The following is a 14,029-nucleotide window of genomic DNA, read 5'->3' as shown; positions in this document are numbered from 1 at the left end:
TGTCCAACCAACCGAGTCACCCAGGTGTCCCTTATGTATTTATTTTAGAGAGACATAAGCAGAGGGGAGGCAGAGGGAAAGGGAGAGAGAGAGCAAATCCTCAAGCAGACTCACATCTGAGTGTGGGGCTTGATCCCAGGACTCTCAGATCATGACCTGAGCTGAAGTCCCAACACTTAACCAACTGAACCACCCAGGCGCCCCTCTTCATATTTATTTTTAACTGTAATGCTAAAGTAGAGGAAAGAAACATTTTCAAAAATCAACTTTGCATTAATGATTTTTTTAAAAATTTAGTTATTTCTTAGAGAGAGTGAGGGGAGGGCAGAAGGAGAGAATCCTCAAGCTGACTCCCTGCTGATTGCAGAGCCTGATGCAGGGCTGGGTCCCTGGACCCTGAGATCTTGACCTGAGCCAAAACCAAGAGTTGGACGCCCAACTGACTGAGCCACCCAGGTGCCCAGCACTAATGATTTTTTTTTTTTTTTAAAGATTTTATTTCTTTATTTGACAGACAGAGATCACAAGCAGGCAGAGAGGCAGGCAGAGAGAGAGGAGGAAGCAGGCTCCCTGCTGAGCAGAGAGCCCGGTGCGGGGCTCGATCCCAGGACCCTGGGACCATGACCTGAGCCGAAGGCAGAGGCTTTAACCCACTGAGCCACCCAGGCGCCCCCAGCATTAATGATTTTTATAAAGAGGTGCCAGTGATGGGAATGTTCGGTATTTGACTGTATCAGTGTCAGTACCCTAGCGGTGATATTGGCCAATACTGTCACAAGATGTTACTGTTCCGGAAACTGGGTAATGGATGTGTTATGTTTTCAAACTTCATGTGAATCTATAATTACCTCAAACAGTTTAATTTAAAAAATTAAGTCAGAAAAAATGTTAATGGTGCTGTGAAATTCAAATAGAAAAACCAGAAGGATTGTTGTTTCTTCCTTTTTGTCTTCTAGGTGTATATGACATAGTGAATAATCTTGGCTCTCTAGTGGCCAGGTTAATTTTCCAGCCAATAGAGGAGAGTTTTTACATATTCTTTGCTAAGGTGCTGGAGAGAGGAAAGGATGCCACACTTCAGAAGCAGGTAGTCTTGGTTCTAATGTCACTCTCTCTCAGGTGAATTCTCCGGTTGCGGGATAAGCAGACTGAAATGTAGAGCAGTCAGTTTCCCTCTGTTTGAAATTTCCTTCTAGGTTCTTATTCTTCCATCTGAATGGAATGATGGCAGGACTCTGAGCTCACTTCTTTCACAGCCTCCTCCCTTTGCCCTGGCTGGCCCTTTCCTTCTTACCCTTAATCCTTCTCTGTGACCTCATTCTTGATCCAGAACTTTCTGCAGCTGTCCCCAGTGTAGCACAGACCCCCCCCTTTCCATGGTCTAGGTTTAGCTGGAAGATTGAGATTGCCTCCTCCATCCTCAGATTCTCAAGATCCAAACATGAGCTGAAGGATGCCAGGGCTGGAGCAAGGCTCGCATTCAGCGTGGGGAAGAGAGGACCTGCTCATTTCATTTCCCTCTCCACACCAGTTGGTTAAGCTTCTTAAAGATTATGAAGTGCCCAGACTGCACTCTGACCGTGAGAACCTACCTACTCTGATTGGCAAATGCAGAAAAGATTTTAATCCAGGCGTATCTGATTGTAGAAACTTCCCTTTTCTGAAACTGTTGAAAATGTCTGACTTATCTGAGAGTTAAAAGGAAGCTAAGCTGGCCTCTTACATGTCTTAGAAGACACTTTGCAAAATACAATTTATGCACAATATCTGGAAACAAACTAATCTGGTTCTCGGTTGATTTAGGAGTATTTTCCTCAGCATACTTCGACAAAAGCATCAGGATTTGGAAACGTTTGTCAGGAGAAGCACTCTGATGAAGCAAGCCAGCTAGCAACCTAAAATTTAAGAATTTTTAAATTCTTTTTAAGAATTAAAATTTTTTTCTCTCTATTTAAGAATAAATATCAGAGAGGAAAGTGAATGTTTCCTAAGCGACCTTTGAAAACGTATCCCCAATGAGCTAAAAACCACCCCTCTCCCACACTACCTGAGGAGGAACAGATTGGCTTTTCCCCTTCATTTCCTTCGTGCTAATTGACATGAAAACACACACAGGCTGCAGAGAAGCAGGGATGCCTCTCAGCAGTTGAAAGAGTGATCTGTGAGACAGCAGAGAGAGAAGGGCAAATGTAAAGTTTTCTTTAGCTCATGATTCACCCAACTTCCTTCCCTCTCCCCTGGCCCCAGGAGGACGTTGCTGTGGCCGCCACGGTTTTGGAGTCGCTGCTCAAGCTGGCCCTGCTGACTGGCCTGACCATCACCATTTTTGGCTTTGCCTATTCTCAGCTGGCTTTGGATATCTATGGAGGGGCTATGCTTAGCTCTGGATCAGGTATGCACAAGAGTTTTGCCAGATTTGTTCTTTTGTGCGAACAGAAAAGAGTCTTACAAAATTCAAAAACTTGGGTGCATACAGGTAGGTGTCTGTCGGTGTCCGTGCATGGGCCTCTGAGACCATTGCTCTCACATGAGGTCAGAAACAGCTCAGTGCCGTCTGGGGCTTTAGCACTGTCTGTTTGGGCCGTCAGTCCCCCAACCTCGCTTGGAGAAGTCATTATGAATCCTTGGCTTTCCTCCCAGGCCTAAAATGTGTTTTGCTGGGTACCTCCCTGCACACCCTCTGGAGTGGGGGAAGAAGGCAGAAAGCAGGCTCTAATGAGTCTCCGCTTGATATTAAACATGTCTGAAGGTAGCAAATGCCGCATAAATCTCCCAGCCTGATGCATGAGCCTCTGAAGGGTAACTCAGAGCCATTTGCAGAGAATCAAATTGATCTCAGCAAGCAAAACGGGATATTTAATCCAGTGACTCTTGGTTTTTGAAGGACAAAAGTATGAATGTATCTAACTTAGAAGCTCCTGGAACCCTTGCCACTGAGCCTCTCATGGCACTTGCTAGGCCCTGGGGACTTCACCAGTTTCAAATGTGCTGGGCCATAGGCTGGCAGTCCGTTTGCAGTCCATTTCATCTTGGGTTCAGCAAAAATGCTTTCAGTTCCTCGTGTCACTAGACAAGAACTCTGAAGACTTCTTTCTGCTGCTTTATCTCAACATAACGGGCTTTTTCAAATGTCATTTTACAAGTTCGCTGACATGTTTCGGTCTCCGCCATAATGGGCCCAGACTTTGGTATTAGGGGATGAAGGGCCGAGTTTCTACCCAAGAGCAAAGGTCATTCAGTTTGTAGAAACACCTGTTATGAAACCATGATGTGGTTGCAGCTGCCTGGGGCTCGTGCTGTGAGACCTGCGTTTCCATCAGGCAGGCAGGGAGGCTCATCAGGAAGCCATCAGTAAGTCGTGTGCAGACACTGGGCACTCAACCGTTTTTGCAGCAGCACAGCCCCTCCAGAAAGGTGATCCCCGGGGAACAGCCTTGATTGTCTCACAGTCACAGGACATGGTCATGAGGAGAAGGCTGTCCCATCAGCACAGTGTTCACCTGGTGGCGTACTTAGTCTTAGAAGGTCTAGAAGCAGACTGCTGTGACTGTGTGGGCCTTTGGTGCGAGTGAGAGGCTGGTGCCAGTTTTCAGCATTGGTAGAAAGAGTTATCGGTTAAAAGGGTCAGTGGTAGTTGCTTTTTAAGGTAGTAAATTCTGTTTCTAATGGCTTATGTCAGAGCCATTAATAATTTTAGTCTCAACACAACGAGCACTGAGTAATGTATAGAGTTGTTGAATCACTGTATTGTACACCTGAAACTAATACAGCACTATAAGAAGAAGAAGAATTTTAGACGCAAAAAGATACTCTCTTGGTATCATCTTCTGAAAGAGGAAAGTCTTAAGAATGATCTGGTTTCTCAGTCTCTGAAAGAATGTGCTGTCTGGTGAGCCAGTACCACTGTCATCTCTGGCCCAGGGCTCCATCATTGTCACTGTCCCAACAGGGTCTTCTAGCATCTGTCTCCTTATTGTAGCTGCCTCACACTTTAACCAAACTTCGGGCTCTCTGTAACCCACAGTGGCTCCTGGTAGTCCATCCCCTCTGGGCCCCTGCTGGCTTCCTTCCCTCGTCTCCACGCCACCCTGCACCTCCTTGCCCTGTTCCTAACTCCTCAGACTAGTGCTGTGGATCCAAACATCTTTTCTGTGCTGGAAAAGATGAACGCTGGTGCTCTCCCCTGCTAGTCTTCATTCACCTAAATACTCCACACAGCTTGGGGCACCTTGCGGGCTCAATCAGTGAAGCCTCTGACTCTTGATTTTTGGCTCAAGTCATGATCTCAGGGTGGTGGGATTGAGCCCTGTGTGGGGCTCTGCACTCAGCATTGGGTCTTCTTGAGATTTTTTCCCTCTCCCTCTTCCTTCCCCTGCCTCATGTGCTCGCTCTTTCTCTAAATAAATAAATAGAATCTTAAAAAAAAAAAAAAAAAACTTCACAAAACTTGACTGTCTCTAGCCTGGCTTAATGAGAAAAGAATGGCAACTTTCTGTGGCTCAACCGAATCACCTGAATTGGTTTTTTTTTTTTTTTTTTAAGATTTTATATATTTATTTGGTAGAGAGAGAACATAAGTGAGCAGAGAGGCAGGGAGAGGGAGAGAGAGAAGCAGGCTCTCCGCTGAGCAGGGAGCCTGATGCGGGGCTCAATCCCAGGACTCTGGAATCATGACCCAAGCTAAAGGCAGCCGCTTAACCAACTGAGCCACCCAGGTGCCCCCACCTGAGTTTGGAAAGTGAAACTTGCAACACTGCTGTCTTCAGTTGTCCCAGTTGCCTATCAGTCTTTGTCCTCACCTGGGAAGTGGACTTACCTATGACCGGAACTGGCCTCTTTGAGCCCCTATCCCCCGTGCTGTCATTTCCATATGTGGGACCTGGACGCTGCCTCGGTGGGGGCCAACATCCTGGTTAAGATCTGCAACCTTTCCTTTACCCAAGAAAGTTCTTTCAGGACTCTTTCCAGTCAACTGCCCATTCTCCATCTCAGAGGCAACCACTCTTCTGATTTCTATCACCATAGAATAGTACTGTTTTTATCATTTTTTTCACTTGAGCGAGAGAGAGAGAGAGAGAGCCTGAGCAGGGGGAGGGGCAGAGGGAGAAGCAGACTCCATGCTCTGTGCAGAGCCCGTCATGGGGCTTGATCCCATGACCCCAAGATCATAACCTGAGCCAAAACCAAGTCAGACGCTTAACCAACTGAGCCACCCAGGCACCCCAGATTAGTATTGCTTTTAAAAGGGACTTCCTTGTCCCAGATCCTTGTCCCAATGAAATCATACACCATGGACACTTTGGTGTTTGGCTTCTTTCTCTCAAGATATATTTTTGGGGATTCATCCATATATTTGCATGGATCAGTACTTTTTTCCTCTTGGATTCCTTCTCTGAAAGGTATTTCTTTATATGGATACCCATAGTTTATTTATTCTTTCTCTTGTTGATGGTCAGTTTGGACTATTATAGGTAAAGCTTCTATGGACATTTTTGTACAAGTGCTTATGTGAACATGTACATTTATTTTTGTTGGTTGTATATTTAGGAGTGGGATTGCTGGGTCATAGGTTGTTTTGTTAGAAGTTACTTGGCTGCCTCTTGGTAATGGCCCTCCCAAAAGAGAGGACCCATTCTGTTTTATTTTTTCAAAAAGATTTTATTTATTTATTTACAGGCAGAGATCACAAGTAGACAGAGAGGCAGGCGGGGGGGGGGGCGCGGGAAGCAGACTCCCTGCTGAGCAGAGAGCCCGATGCGGGGCTCGATCCCAGCACCCTGAGATCATGACCCAAGCCAAAGGCAGAGGCTTTAACCCACTGAGCCACCCAGGCACCCCGACCCATTCCATTTTTAAGGCTCACAGTCTTTTGTTAGCAGATTTTTTTTATCAGCTATAGGTCTGCATCACCATGTTTTAGAAGAAAATGTCATGGTTATTCTGATTCTCTCTGCAGATTTGTAGGTGTGTTCTGTCTCTAGTGTTTTGCTGCTCCCAAGTCCTGGGCTTCTCCCCATGGTCTTGTCTTCAGGGCCAAGTTCTCTTGCTATGCGGGGCCCTTGAGTGCTCAAACCACCAGACCTCTTCATGTTAGTTTAAGAAGCAAGAAGATTTGCTTCCTTGGCAGATAACATTTTGTTAAGCGAGACATTTGTAGATCTATTCCCTTTTTTTTTTTTTTTTTTTTTTAAGATTTTATTTATTTATTTGAGAGAGAATGCACACAGCAGGGGAGGGAGAGAGACAAGCTGCTTCCATGCTGAGCAGGGATCCCAATATGGGACTCAGTCCCAGGACCCCAAGACCATGACCTGAGCAGAAACCAAAAGTCAGACACTAAGCTGACTGCTCCACCCAGGCCCCCCTGGAAGTTTATTCTTAATTGCCCTTTCATTGGTTTTTTTTTATTATTATTATTTTTATTAACATGAATTATTTGCCCCAGGGGTACAGGTCTGTGGATCATGCTTACACATTTCACAGTACACTCCATATCACATACCCTCCCCTATAATTGCCCCTTCTTTTTCAACTGTTTATTTTAATCAGTGCCATGGAGTACTAGAAGTCCTTCCAGGATTAAGACCATAGGCTCAAGTGTGTGTCTGCCTATTGATGACACCAGCTGGGCTCCTGACCCAGTTCTGGTACATGCAGACCTCCTGTCTGGGCTCTAGAGTCTAGAGAGACTCTAGAGTCTCAGTGGGTTGTTTCCTTATAGGTCCTATTTTGCTGCGTTCCTACTGTCTCTATGTCCTCCTGCTTGCCATCAACGGAGTGACCGAGTGTTTCACATTTGCTGCCATGAGCAAAGAGGAGGTCGACAGGTAGGTACCCAGAAAGACTTGCCTTTAATCACGGCCTTGGGCCAAACTGAAGTAACTTGCCTGTCTTCTTTTCTTTCATCCTGAACATGTGTTCCCAGAAAGCCTTGTAGAGGTAGCGCTCCCCGCTGGTGTGGCACCGTTGCTGGGTGGCCAGTGCTGGCTCGGGAGCCATGCGGCGAGTTCTCCCCACGCAGGACTGGGGTGGCAGCTGCCCTTCACCTCCCTTCGGAGGAGGGAGAAACCTGGGTCCTGAAGGGCTGTGTTAGCCTAGGTTTGCAGTGACAGGCACAAGACAAGCTCCCCTCTTCTGCCTCCATGCCCAGCGCCCCAGTGGGTTATCATGGAGCTTCTTCAAGATATAGCATCCTACCCCCGAGACTCTCCTAGGGCCTGGAGAAGCTCAGGAGTCTGTGTCATCTCTCCTCCGAGAAAGGCCCAAGTGCACATACACATTTTGCCACCATTTTTTCCTGTCCGTTGACTCCATATCAGGACCTCTGCCCTGGTACGTCAGACAGTGGTGCCTGACACTGCTTGTGTGCCTGTCACGGTCCCCTGTGGAGCTTGTTAGATGTGCGGATTCTTGTCTGCCCTTCCTCCACCCCATCTCCTAGCCACCTGCAGACCAGCAACCCCCTCAGGGATTCTGTGGGAACTGGCTAAGAGCTTCCGACCCACACCCAGGGCGTGTTCCAAACGCCAAAAGCGGCATGGAGGCGCCGCCGCTGGCAGATGAGGTTGAGGAGAAGGATAGAATTGACAGAGGAAAAGGAGAGGAACAGAAGGCAAAGACAGCAGAGGGGTGGCTAGAGGGAATCGGGCATCGGGCATGCGGTCCTTGTTATCCCTGTGCCCACTGACGCCAGGGTCTCCTGGGGGCTTTCGTGCTGTCTCTGTAAGGCCTTGAGTGCCTAGACCAACTGTACTAGCACTGAAGGGCTTGGGCCAAGGAACCTCATCACAGCCCCAGGAGATTTCTGATGATAGGGCGTTAGAAACTTCGGGCCCAGACCAGCTTATCAGTAAAACCACTCGGAGCCCTGTGACTCTACAGAGGCCGGTGGGCGTGACTGAGTGGAGCTTTCACAAAGCAGTAATGCCCCAGGTACATGCAGGACGCACTGATGGATTTTACTTCCGTTTTATTTCATTTTTCAGACTGCCATGTCATGACTCATTCTCTGAGTCAGTTGATTTCCCTGCCCACTTTTAGCTCCCAGCCCATAGTTTTCAAATATTTGTCCAGATAGGGTTTTTACATCAGAGAGTTAAATACATCGCTGGCAAACTACTTCGAGGCCATCCTCCTCACCCCTTATTTTTTTCATAGATGAAAAGGCCGATTTAAGTTTGATTTTGAGATAATGTGTTTTTATTTAAAAGGTGCTTCAAACAGGAGATAATTTTTAGATACAATGTGAAGTATACTAAAGGAGGCGCTGAGCCCTGGTGGAAAGAGCTCTGGACTAGGAATCCACCTCTTTGAAGGGAATTTTGTGGTAATAATTTCAGCGTTAGTGTGGAGGGGGAGAGTCAGCATTAAGCCTGCTTAAAATGTTAAAAATGGATCTTACAATCAAACCACGAGGGAATAAAGACCAGTGGCTAGTTGCTTTCTTTCCTCTTACATAGCATTGAACCAAAAGAAACAACTTTTTAAGTTAGTTGTAATAGGATTTTGATGATACATAAACATCTGGAAAATTATTTTCATGATATGAGTAGTTAATATAGAGAAAAGATAGACCCAGTGCGCCTTCTAATGTACTTTTCATCTGCAGTAACGCACTTCCCCAAAGAGTTAAATGTGACTTTAAACATGGTCTTCCTATGTGTATTAACCACAGTAGCCTAGGTCCTGTCTGGGCCCCTGGCCCAGCCCCCAGCTGTGGTCTGAGCACATGGCACCTGGGCTCATCACAGACCCCAGCATTTTTTCATCTCTGTGAATTTAACCAGACTACCAAACTACCAGACTACCAAACTCTAGTAAGGATTTTTATGGTGGGATTGGGTAGCTTCATTAAAGGCCATCATTGATTTACATTTCAGATTCTTTTTTTTTTTTTTAAAGATTTATTTATTTATTTGATAGACAGAGATCACAAGTAGGCAGAGAGGCAGACAGAGAGAGAGGAGGAAGCAGGCTCCCTGCTGAGCAGAGAGCCCGATGCGGGGCTCGATCCCAGGACCCTGGGATCATGACCTGAGCCGAAAGCAGAGGCTTTAACCCACTGAGCCACCCAGGCGCCCCTACATTTCAGATTCTGAATTGAAAAAAAAAAATACCATATTGATCAAATCATGGGCTTTTACTTAACTTCAGGTCAATCCATGTTTTTCTAAATAAAAATAGGGCATTTGATTGGATGTGAAATATTAGAACATCCTTTGAATTCCAAGTTGCTTTTTTGTTAATAACTACATAATATATATCGAATATGACTGACGGGTTTTTCAACCCGCCCCATTGAAGAATTTTGTTCTGTTTTGTTAAGGGTGTCTCAGTTTCTTTTGTTCATTTGACAAGTGCTTTTTGAGCCTCTACTCTATCAGGCCTCATTTTAAGTCCCAGGAACATAGCAGTAAAAAGACAGACGAGATCCCTGCTTTCCTGGAGCTGACGTCGGAGAGGCAGACAGCAAACAAGTAAATAAATAAGGAAATACTGCACCATATGGATAACTAAAACTAGGTTATGCAGTGAGAGTGGGGCTCTTTTAGGTTGGGAGGCCCCTCTGGGAAGATGGCAGTTGGGCTGAGGCTGGATGACCAAGCAGAGTCTGCCAGGCACAGAGGTCAGCGATGCAAAAGCCCAAGACTGTCTGATTTGCTGGCTTGTGAATGCCCACCTTGGAACTGGACCCCGTAACTCAAGAAGTGAAGGGTGAGCGCGATCTTCTCACTTTGGCGGTAAGAGACTGGCGCCATCCCTTCCGTGGCTGCCGAGGCTACACTGATGGATGGCGGGTCTTGATGTGTTCAGCCAGCACCCACTGGCGGGCGCTTTGGTTGTTGCCATGGTCAACATCCTTGCCCTGCCGTCTCTTAATAAGCCTGATTTTAATCCCAGTATCTTCTTGGGGCCATGGAAGAACTAAGCGTTGACTGTTTTATAAGTAAATAATAACTGACTATTTATGTTAACTGAACCTTAAAAAATAGTCATTATTGTCACTAATTTTGCATTGATTTTAAAAGTGGCTTTTTTTTTTTTAGTTTAATAAGCATTTATTCCTTTAGGTAAACAGTCTATACACACAAAATATATATGGTTTAGGATCTCTTTCTGAGTGGAAAGGAATTTAGGTCTCAAGAAATTTTGAGCCTAAGTTTTCTGGAAATCATTTAACTGAGCTTAAGACCCCTGGAAAAAAATACAAAAACTGGTTCAAGGAAACCAGCAGTTAGATTTTGAAATCAAACTGCGGGTTGGGTCAGCAAACTTAGAATTGGGGAAGTTCCTCTTTTGTGTTTCCCACACTCAAATTCGCCCTGGGAAACAGAAACCTGTCTACTGAAGATAAGATAGAAACACAGTGTGGTGCTATGCTTGACATCAAGATGGGTGCCGTTGATGGGCCAGCAAGTTTATGGTGGAATGGTAAGAAAAGTGACTGTAGACAACACCTAAGGTTAGATCTGAAACTATAAACTGGTATTGACACCAACTACATTATTTTTCTCAGTAGCCTGTAGGAATGGATAAGGTGAGTTCACCCAAGATGACTTAAGACTTGGAATGAGCAATGGTGTACTTTTAAGTAAAGCCAACCATATTTTTTCCCCAAGGTGGCTTGTGGGTTCATAATGATCACAGATACCACAGATAAAGCATTTAAAATTCTGATCAAAGCCAATTTTAATTTTTCATCTTCACACTTAAAAGGTTATCTGATAGCCATCAATTTCTCAATCCTAATATTGGTTGCTAGCTTACAAATCTCAAGGTAAATTCATCTGCTTTACCTCGTGTTCAATTTCCATCAGTTTTAATATACACCAGTATAAATATCATTACTGACTATTTTGTATGAAATTCAGTGTTCTACAGATCCCATGGAGTTGTGGGATAGAACAGGAACCTTTGCCTTTTATGTGAACTTCAGTGGTACTGTGGAGATCAAAGCAATTTTGTTTACCTTTATTTTCATTTGTAAGAGAACCCTCTTGCAACAGGTTTATTCAATTTAAAAAAGTGGTATTTTAATTGCATCTTTAAATTTCTTTTTTTCCTGAAGTGGATTATGCTTTTAAGGCTCTAGATTTGTGAGTTCTGGAAAGTTCCACAGCTGTAGAGCCCTATTCTAGTGAAAAACAGTGGACCCCATTATCAGCTCTTCCCAAATGGCCACACCAAAGAAGCCACACTGTTGAATTAGCATAAATTAACTACTGATTTCATTCATTATTGACATTTTACTTGGAGCTGGGTGAGGATGACTTTGAAAGTTTGTGCATCTATAGTCCCCACTCCAAGGATTTGAGATGGTTTCTGGGGGGAAGAAAGACCATACATCTCTGTTCTTTTTTGGAAAAGAGGTCAGATAACTAACCCGTTTGGGATGGCCCCCACCCTCAGTGGCTTGTTATGAAGTTGGCCCTTCTGATCATTGGTCAGTAGTTAGGGAAAAGCACACCTCCCCTGTTGGGGGAGTGTGTGTGTGTGTGTGTGGTAGTAGTAGTAGTAGTAGTAATAGTAATAGTAGTGGTAGTAGTAGTATCACCCCCTCTGATAAAGTATATCTCTATAGCATCTTGGGCTTGGTCAGCCCAAGAACTAGTACCTGGGCATTCAGCAGACACAGTGGCTTTCTTACCACCCCCTCATGTGCGGAACCTGAGTGGCCTCCCTAACCTAGCAGACAGGGCTGGGGGACCTAACAGTTTGCTTCCCTCAACAACTCTGTATTAGAATTGCCTGCTGCTCACTAAGCAGAAACCCAATGCTGTGGCTCTGCTACAAGCCTTTTGGAGGACTACAGCAGCTGTTTCATCTTTGCTGAAACTTAGTTTCCCTTGGTGAGGACTGAAGGTAACTAAGCTAACTAAGTGGAAGGGTAGCATCATCTATCCAGTGAGGAATCCAGAGAGCTCTGGACACAGAAAAGATGTGTAAGAGTCTGAAGGTCACTGTCATGGTTCCGGCCTTACTCCCTGTGTGCATGTCATTTTGAAGGCGGGTTACTTACTTCAAGTGAGCGCTACAGGCCAAGGTTATAGGGTTTCTCCATTTCCCCAAGGGAAATGGTGTGCATTTCCTTAAGTTGAGGGACCAGAGTCAGGTCACTCCTTAGGCAAATTGCCCAGCCTCCCTGTGCCTGGTTTCCTTGTCTCTGAAATGCAGCCAGATCTCACAGGGCAAGGGTCACGTGTGTTCACTCATCAGCATAGGCCTGTGCTCCTGACGGGCTGTCACAGAGTTGGCGTTCACGTATAATTATTATCCGTGTCATATTCTTGTGCCTCACATTCAATACTTGGGCTGAACAGGATTTTTATGTGTTTGGATCACAAAATGTCACTTAAACTAATCAGTGATCCTTAAAAACCATAATACCTTGAGTTGTTCATTTCCTCATTCTTCTCCATACAGTGTTCACAGCTAAGAAAACCAGCTGGGTTACTGCTGCTCAGAGGTGCTCTCTGGGATTCCATGGTCACAGCCGCTCGTTTTGGAGCAGGCTTGTTCAGGACAAGGTACCCACTCCCCCGCTTTGCTGCTCTCCCTCTCCGCAGGTACAATTTCACAATGCTGGCCCTCTCGTCTTCATTCCTGGGGTTATCCTACCTCCTGACCCGATGGTGCGGCAGCGTGGGCTTCATCTTGGCCAACTGCTTTAACATGGGCGTTCGCATCACACAGAGCCTTTGGTTCATCCACCGCTACTATGGAAGGAGCCCCCATAGGCCTCTGGCGGGCCTGTACCTGTCACCCGCCCTCCTCGGGGCATTCGCCCTCAGTGGTGGGATTACCAGTGTTTCTGAGGTGAGAGCCCCTGCAGGCCCCCCACCCCCATACTTTTGCAGTTTGCCCATTGTTCGCTGGCTCTGCTCTTCCTGGACCAGCTGGGCAAGTAGCTGCCTCCTCTTCCCCCTTCCCCAAGCCTCAAAGACAGCATGTCTTGATAGATGTGGCCAAACTGAGTCACCGGTAGGAACAGAGTTAGCCCCTCGGTATGCAGCCGTCATATCTGACTCCAGCCTGGAGCGGCTGGGCCTCTGCTCCCCCGGCTTGCCCCCTATGGCCAGGTAGAGGGGCCCGAGTGGTGACGGTGGTATCTCTCCGCAGGTGTTCCTCTGCTGTGAGCAGGGCTGGCCAGCCAGGCTGGCACACATTGCTGTGGGGGCCTTCTGTCTGGGAGTGACGCTTGGGACGGCGTTCCTCACAGAGACCAAGCTGATAAACTTCTTGAGGACTCAGTTCGGTGGGTCCAGACTGGCCGACAAAACCTCGTGACCTCAGAGGCATGGATACCTGTGGCACCTGGACCAGCTGTGGGGCGGTTTTGTGGGCAGAACGCATTAGCCGTGCAGGAGAGCCCTGCTGAGGGGTCTGCAGTGGGGGAGGACTGACCGAAGTGGGGGAGGACCGACCCCGGTGGGCGAGACGTCGGAGAAAAGCGCCGGCTTGAATGCCATCCGTTTGAAGCCTCAAGCAGGAAGGAGGAGTTCCAGTTCTAAGAAGTTCTAAGGAGTTCCAGTTCTGGTCTAAGAAGACCAGAGACTCTTTAAAAATAGATACATTATTTTTGTCACCATTTTGTTCTCATCAACAATTTTCTTTTTGGTTAATGTATTCCTTTTAGGCGTAATTGACCTAAGGAGCTCCATAAGGCAACAAACTGTATCTTGGATATGATAGTTAACAATAATCTGGGCCAGAAAGAGAGAGGTAGCCATTTTACATGTCACAGGAACATGCCACTGTAAAAGCAGGAAGGAGACCTAATGTTGTGCACCGAATGAGACCAGAGGTGGCCCAGGAGTTGTGGCTTCCCCCATGCAAACCCTGTGGTCTGGCTTTTTAGAGAGGGAATGACATTTCTCAATGAGAAATCCAGGAAATGAATACAAAGTTTTTCAGGTTGCTTTTTCCAGAGTTAGCTAGGGAGAGTCTCTCACCTCATCGTCATTGCGCGTGCCCTTGACCGCGTGCCTTCCCAGAGCCAGTGCAGGTTGGCGCCAGACCCCTGGCCTGC

General features: G+C 46.3%; 1 protein-coding gene across 3 annotated transcripts in view; it reads left to right on the top strand.

The window, feature by feature from the left end:
- The window catches only part of RFT1 (RFT1 homolog), a 36,376-nt gene extending 22,788 nt beyond the window's left edge, over nucleotides 1-13,588 (top strand). For 2 of the 3 annotated variants that reach the window (XM_059161171.1, XM_059161170.1), the window contains 5 exons: nucleotides 957-1,087; nucleotides 2,248-2,392; nucleotides 6,722-6,827; nucleotides 12,567-12,816; nucleotides 13,120-13,588. In XM_059161171.1, the coding sequence (XP_059017154.1) occupies nucleotides 957-1,087; nucleotides 2,248-2,392; nucleotides 6,722-6,827; nucleotides 12,567-12,816; nucleotides 13,120-13,287 (800 nt within the window). In that variant the 3' untranslated portion in view covers nucleotides 13,288-13,588. Of the gene's footprint in view, nucleotides 1-956; nucleotides 1,088-2,247; nucleotides 2,393-6,721; nucleotides 6,828-12,423; nucleotides 12,528-12,566; nucleotides 12,817-13,119 lie in introns of all 3 variants that reach the window. The other variant, XM_059161172.1, reaches the window with a different exon arrangement.
- Nucleotides 13,589-14,029: the final 441 nt, after the last annotated feature.

Source organism: Mustela lutreola, chromosome 2 (genome assembly GCF_030435805.1).
Source record: "Mustela lutreola isolate mMusLut2 chromosome 2, mMusLut2.pri, whole genome shotgun sequence".
NCBI classification, from domain to species: Eukaryota; Metazoa; Chordata; class Mammalia; order Carnivora; family Mustelidae; genus Mustela; species Mustela lutreola.
This window is presented reverse-complemented; position numbering and strand designations above follow the sequence as displayed.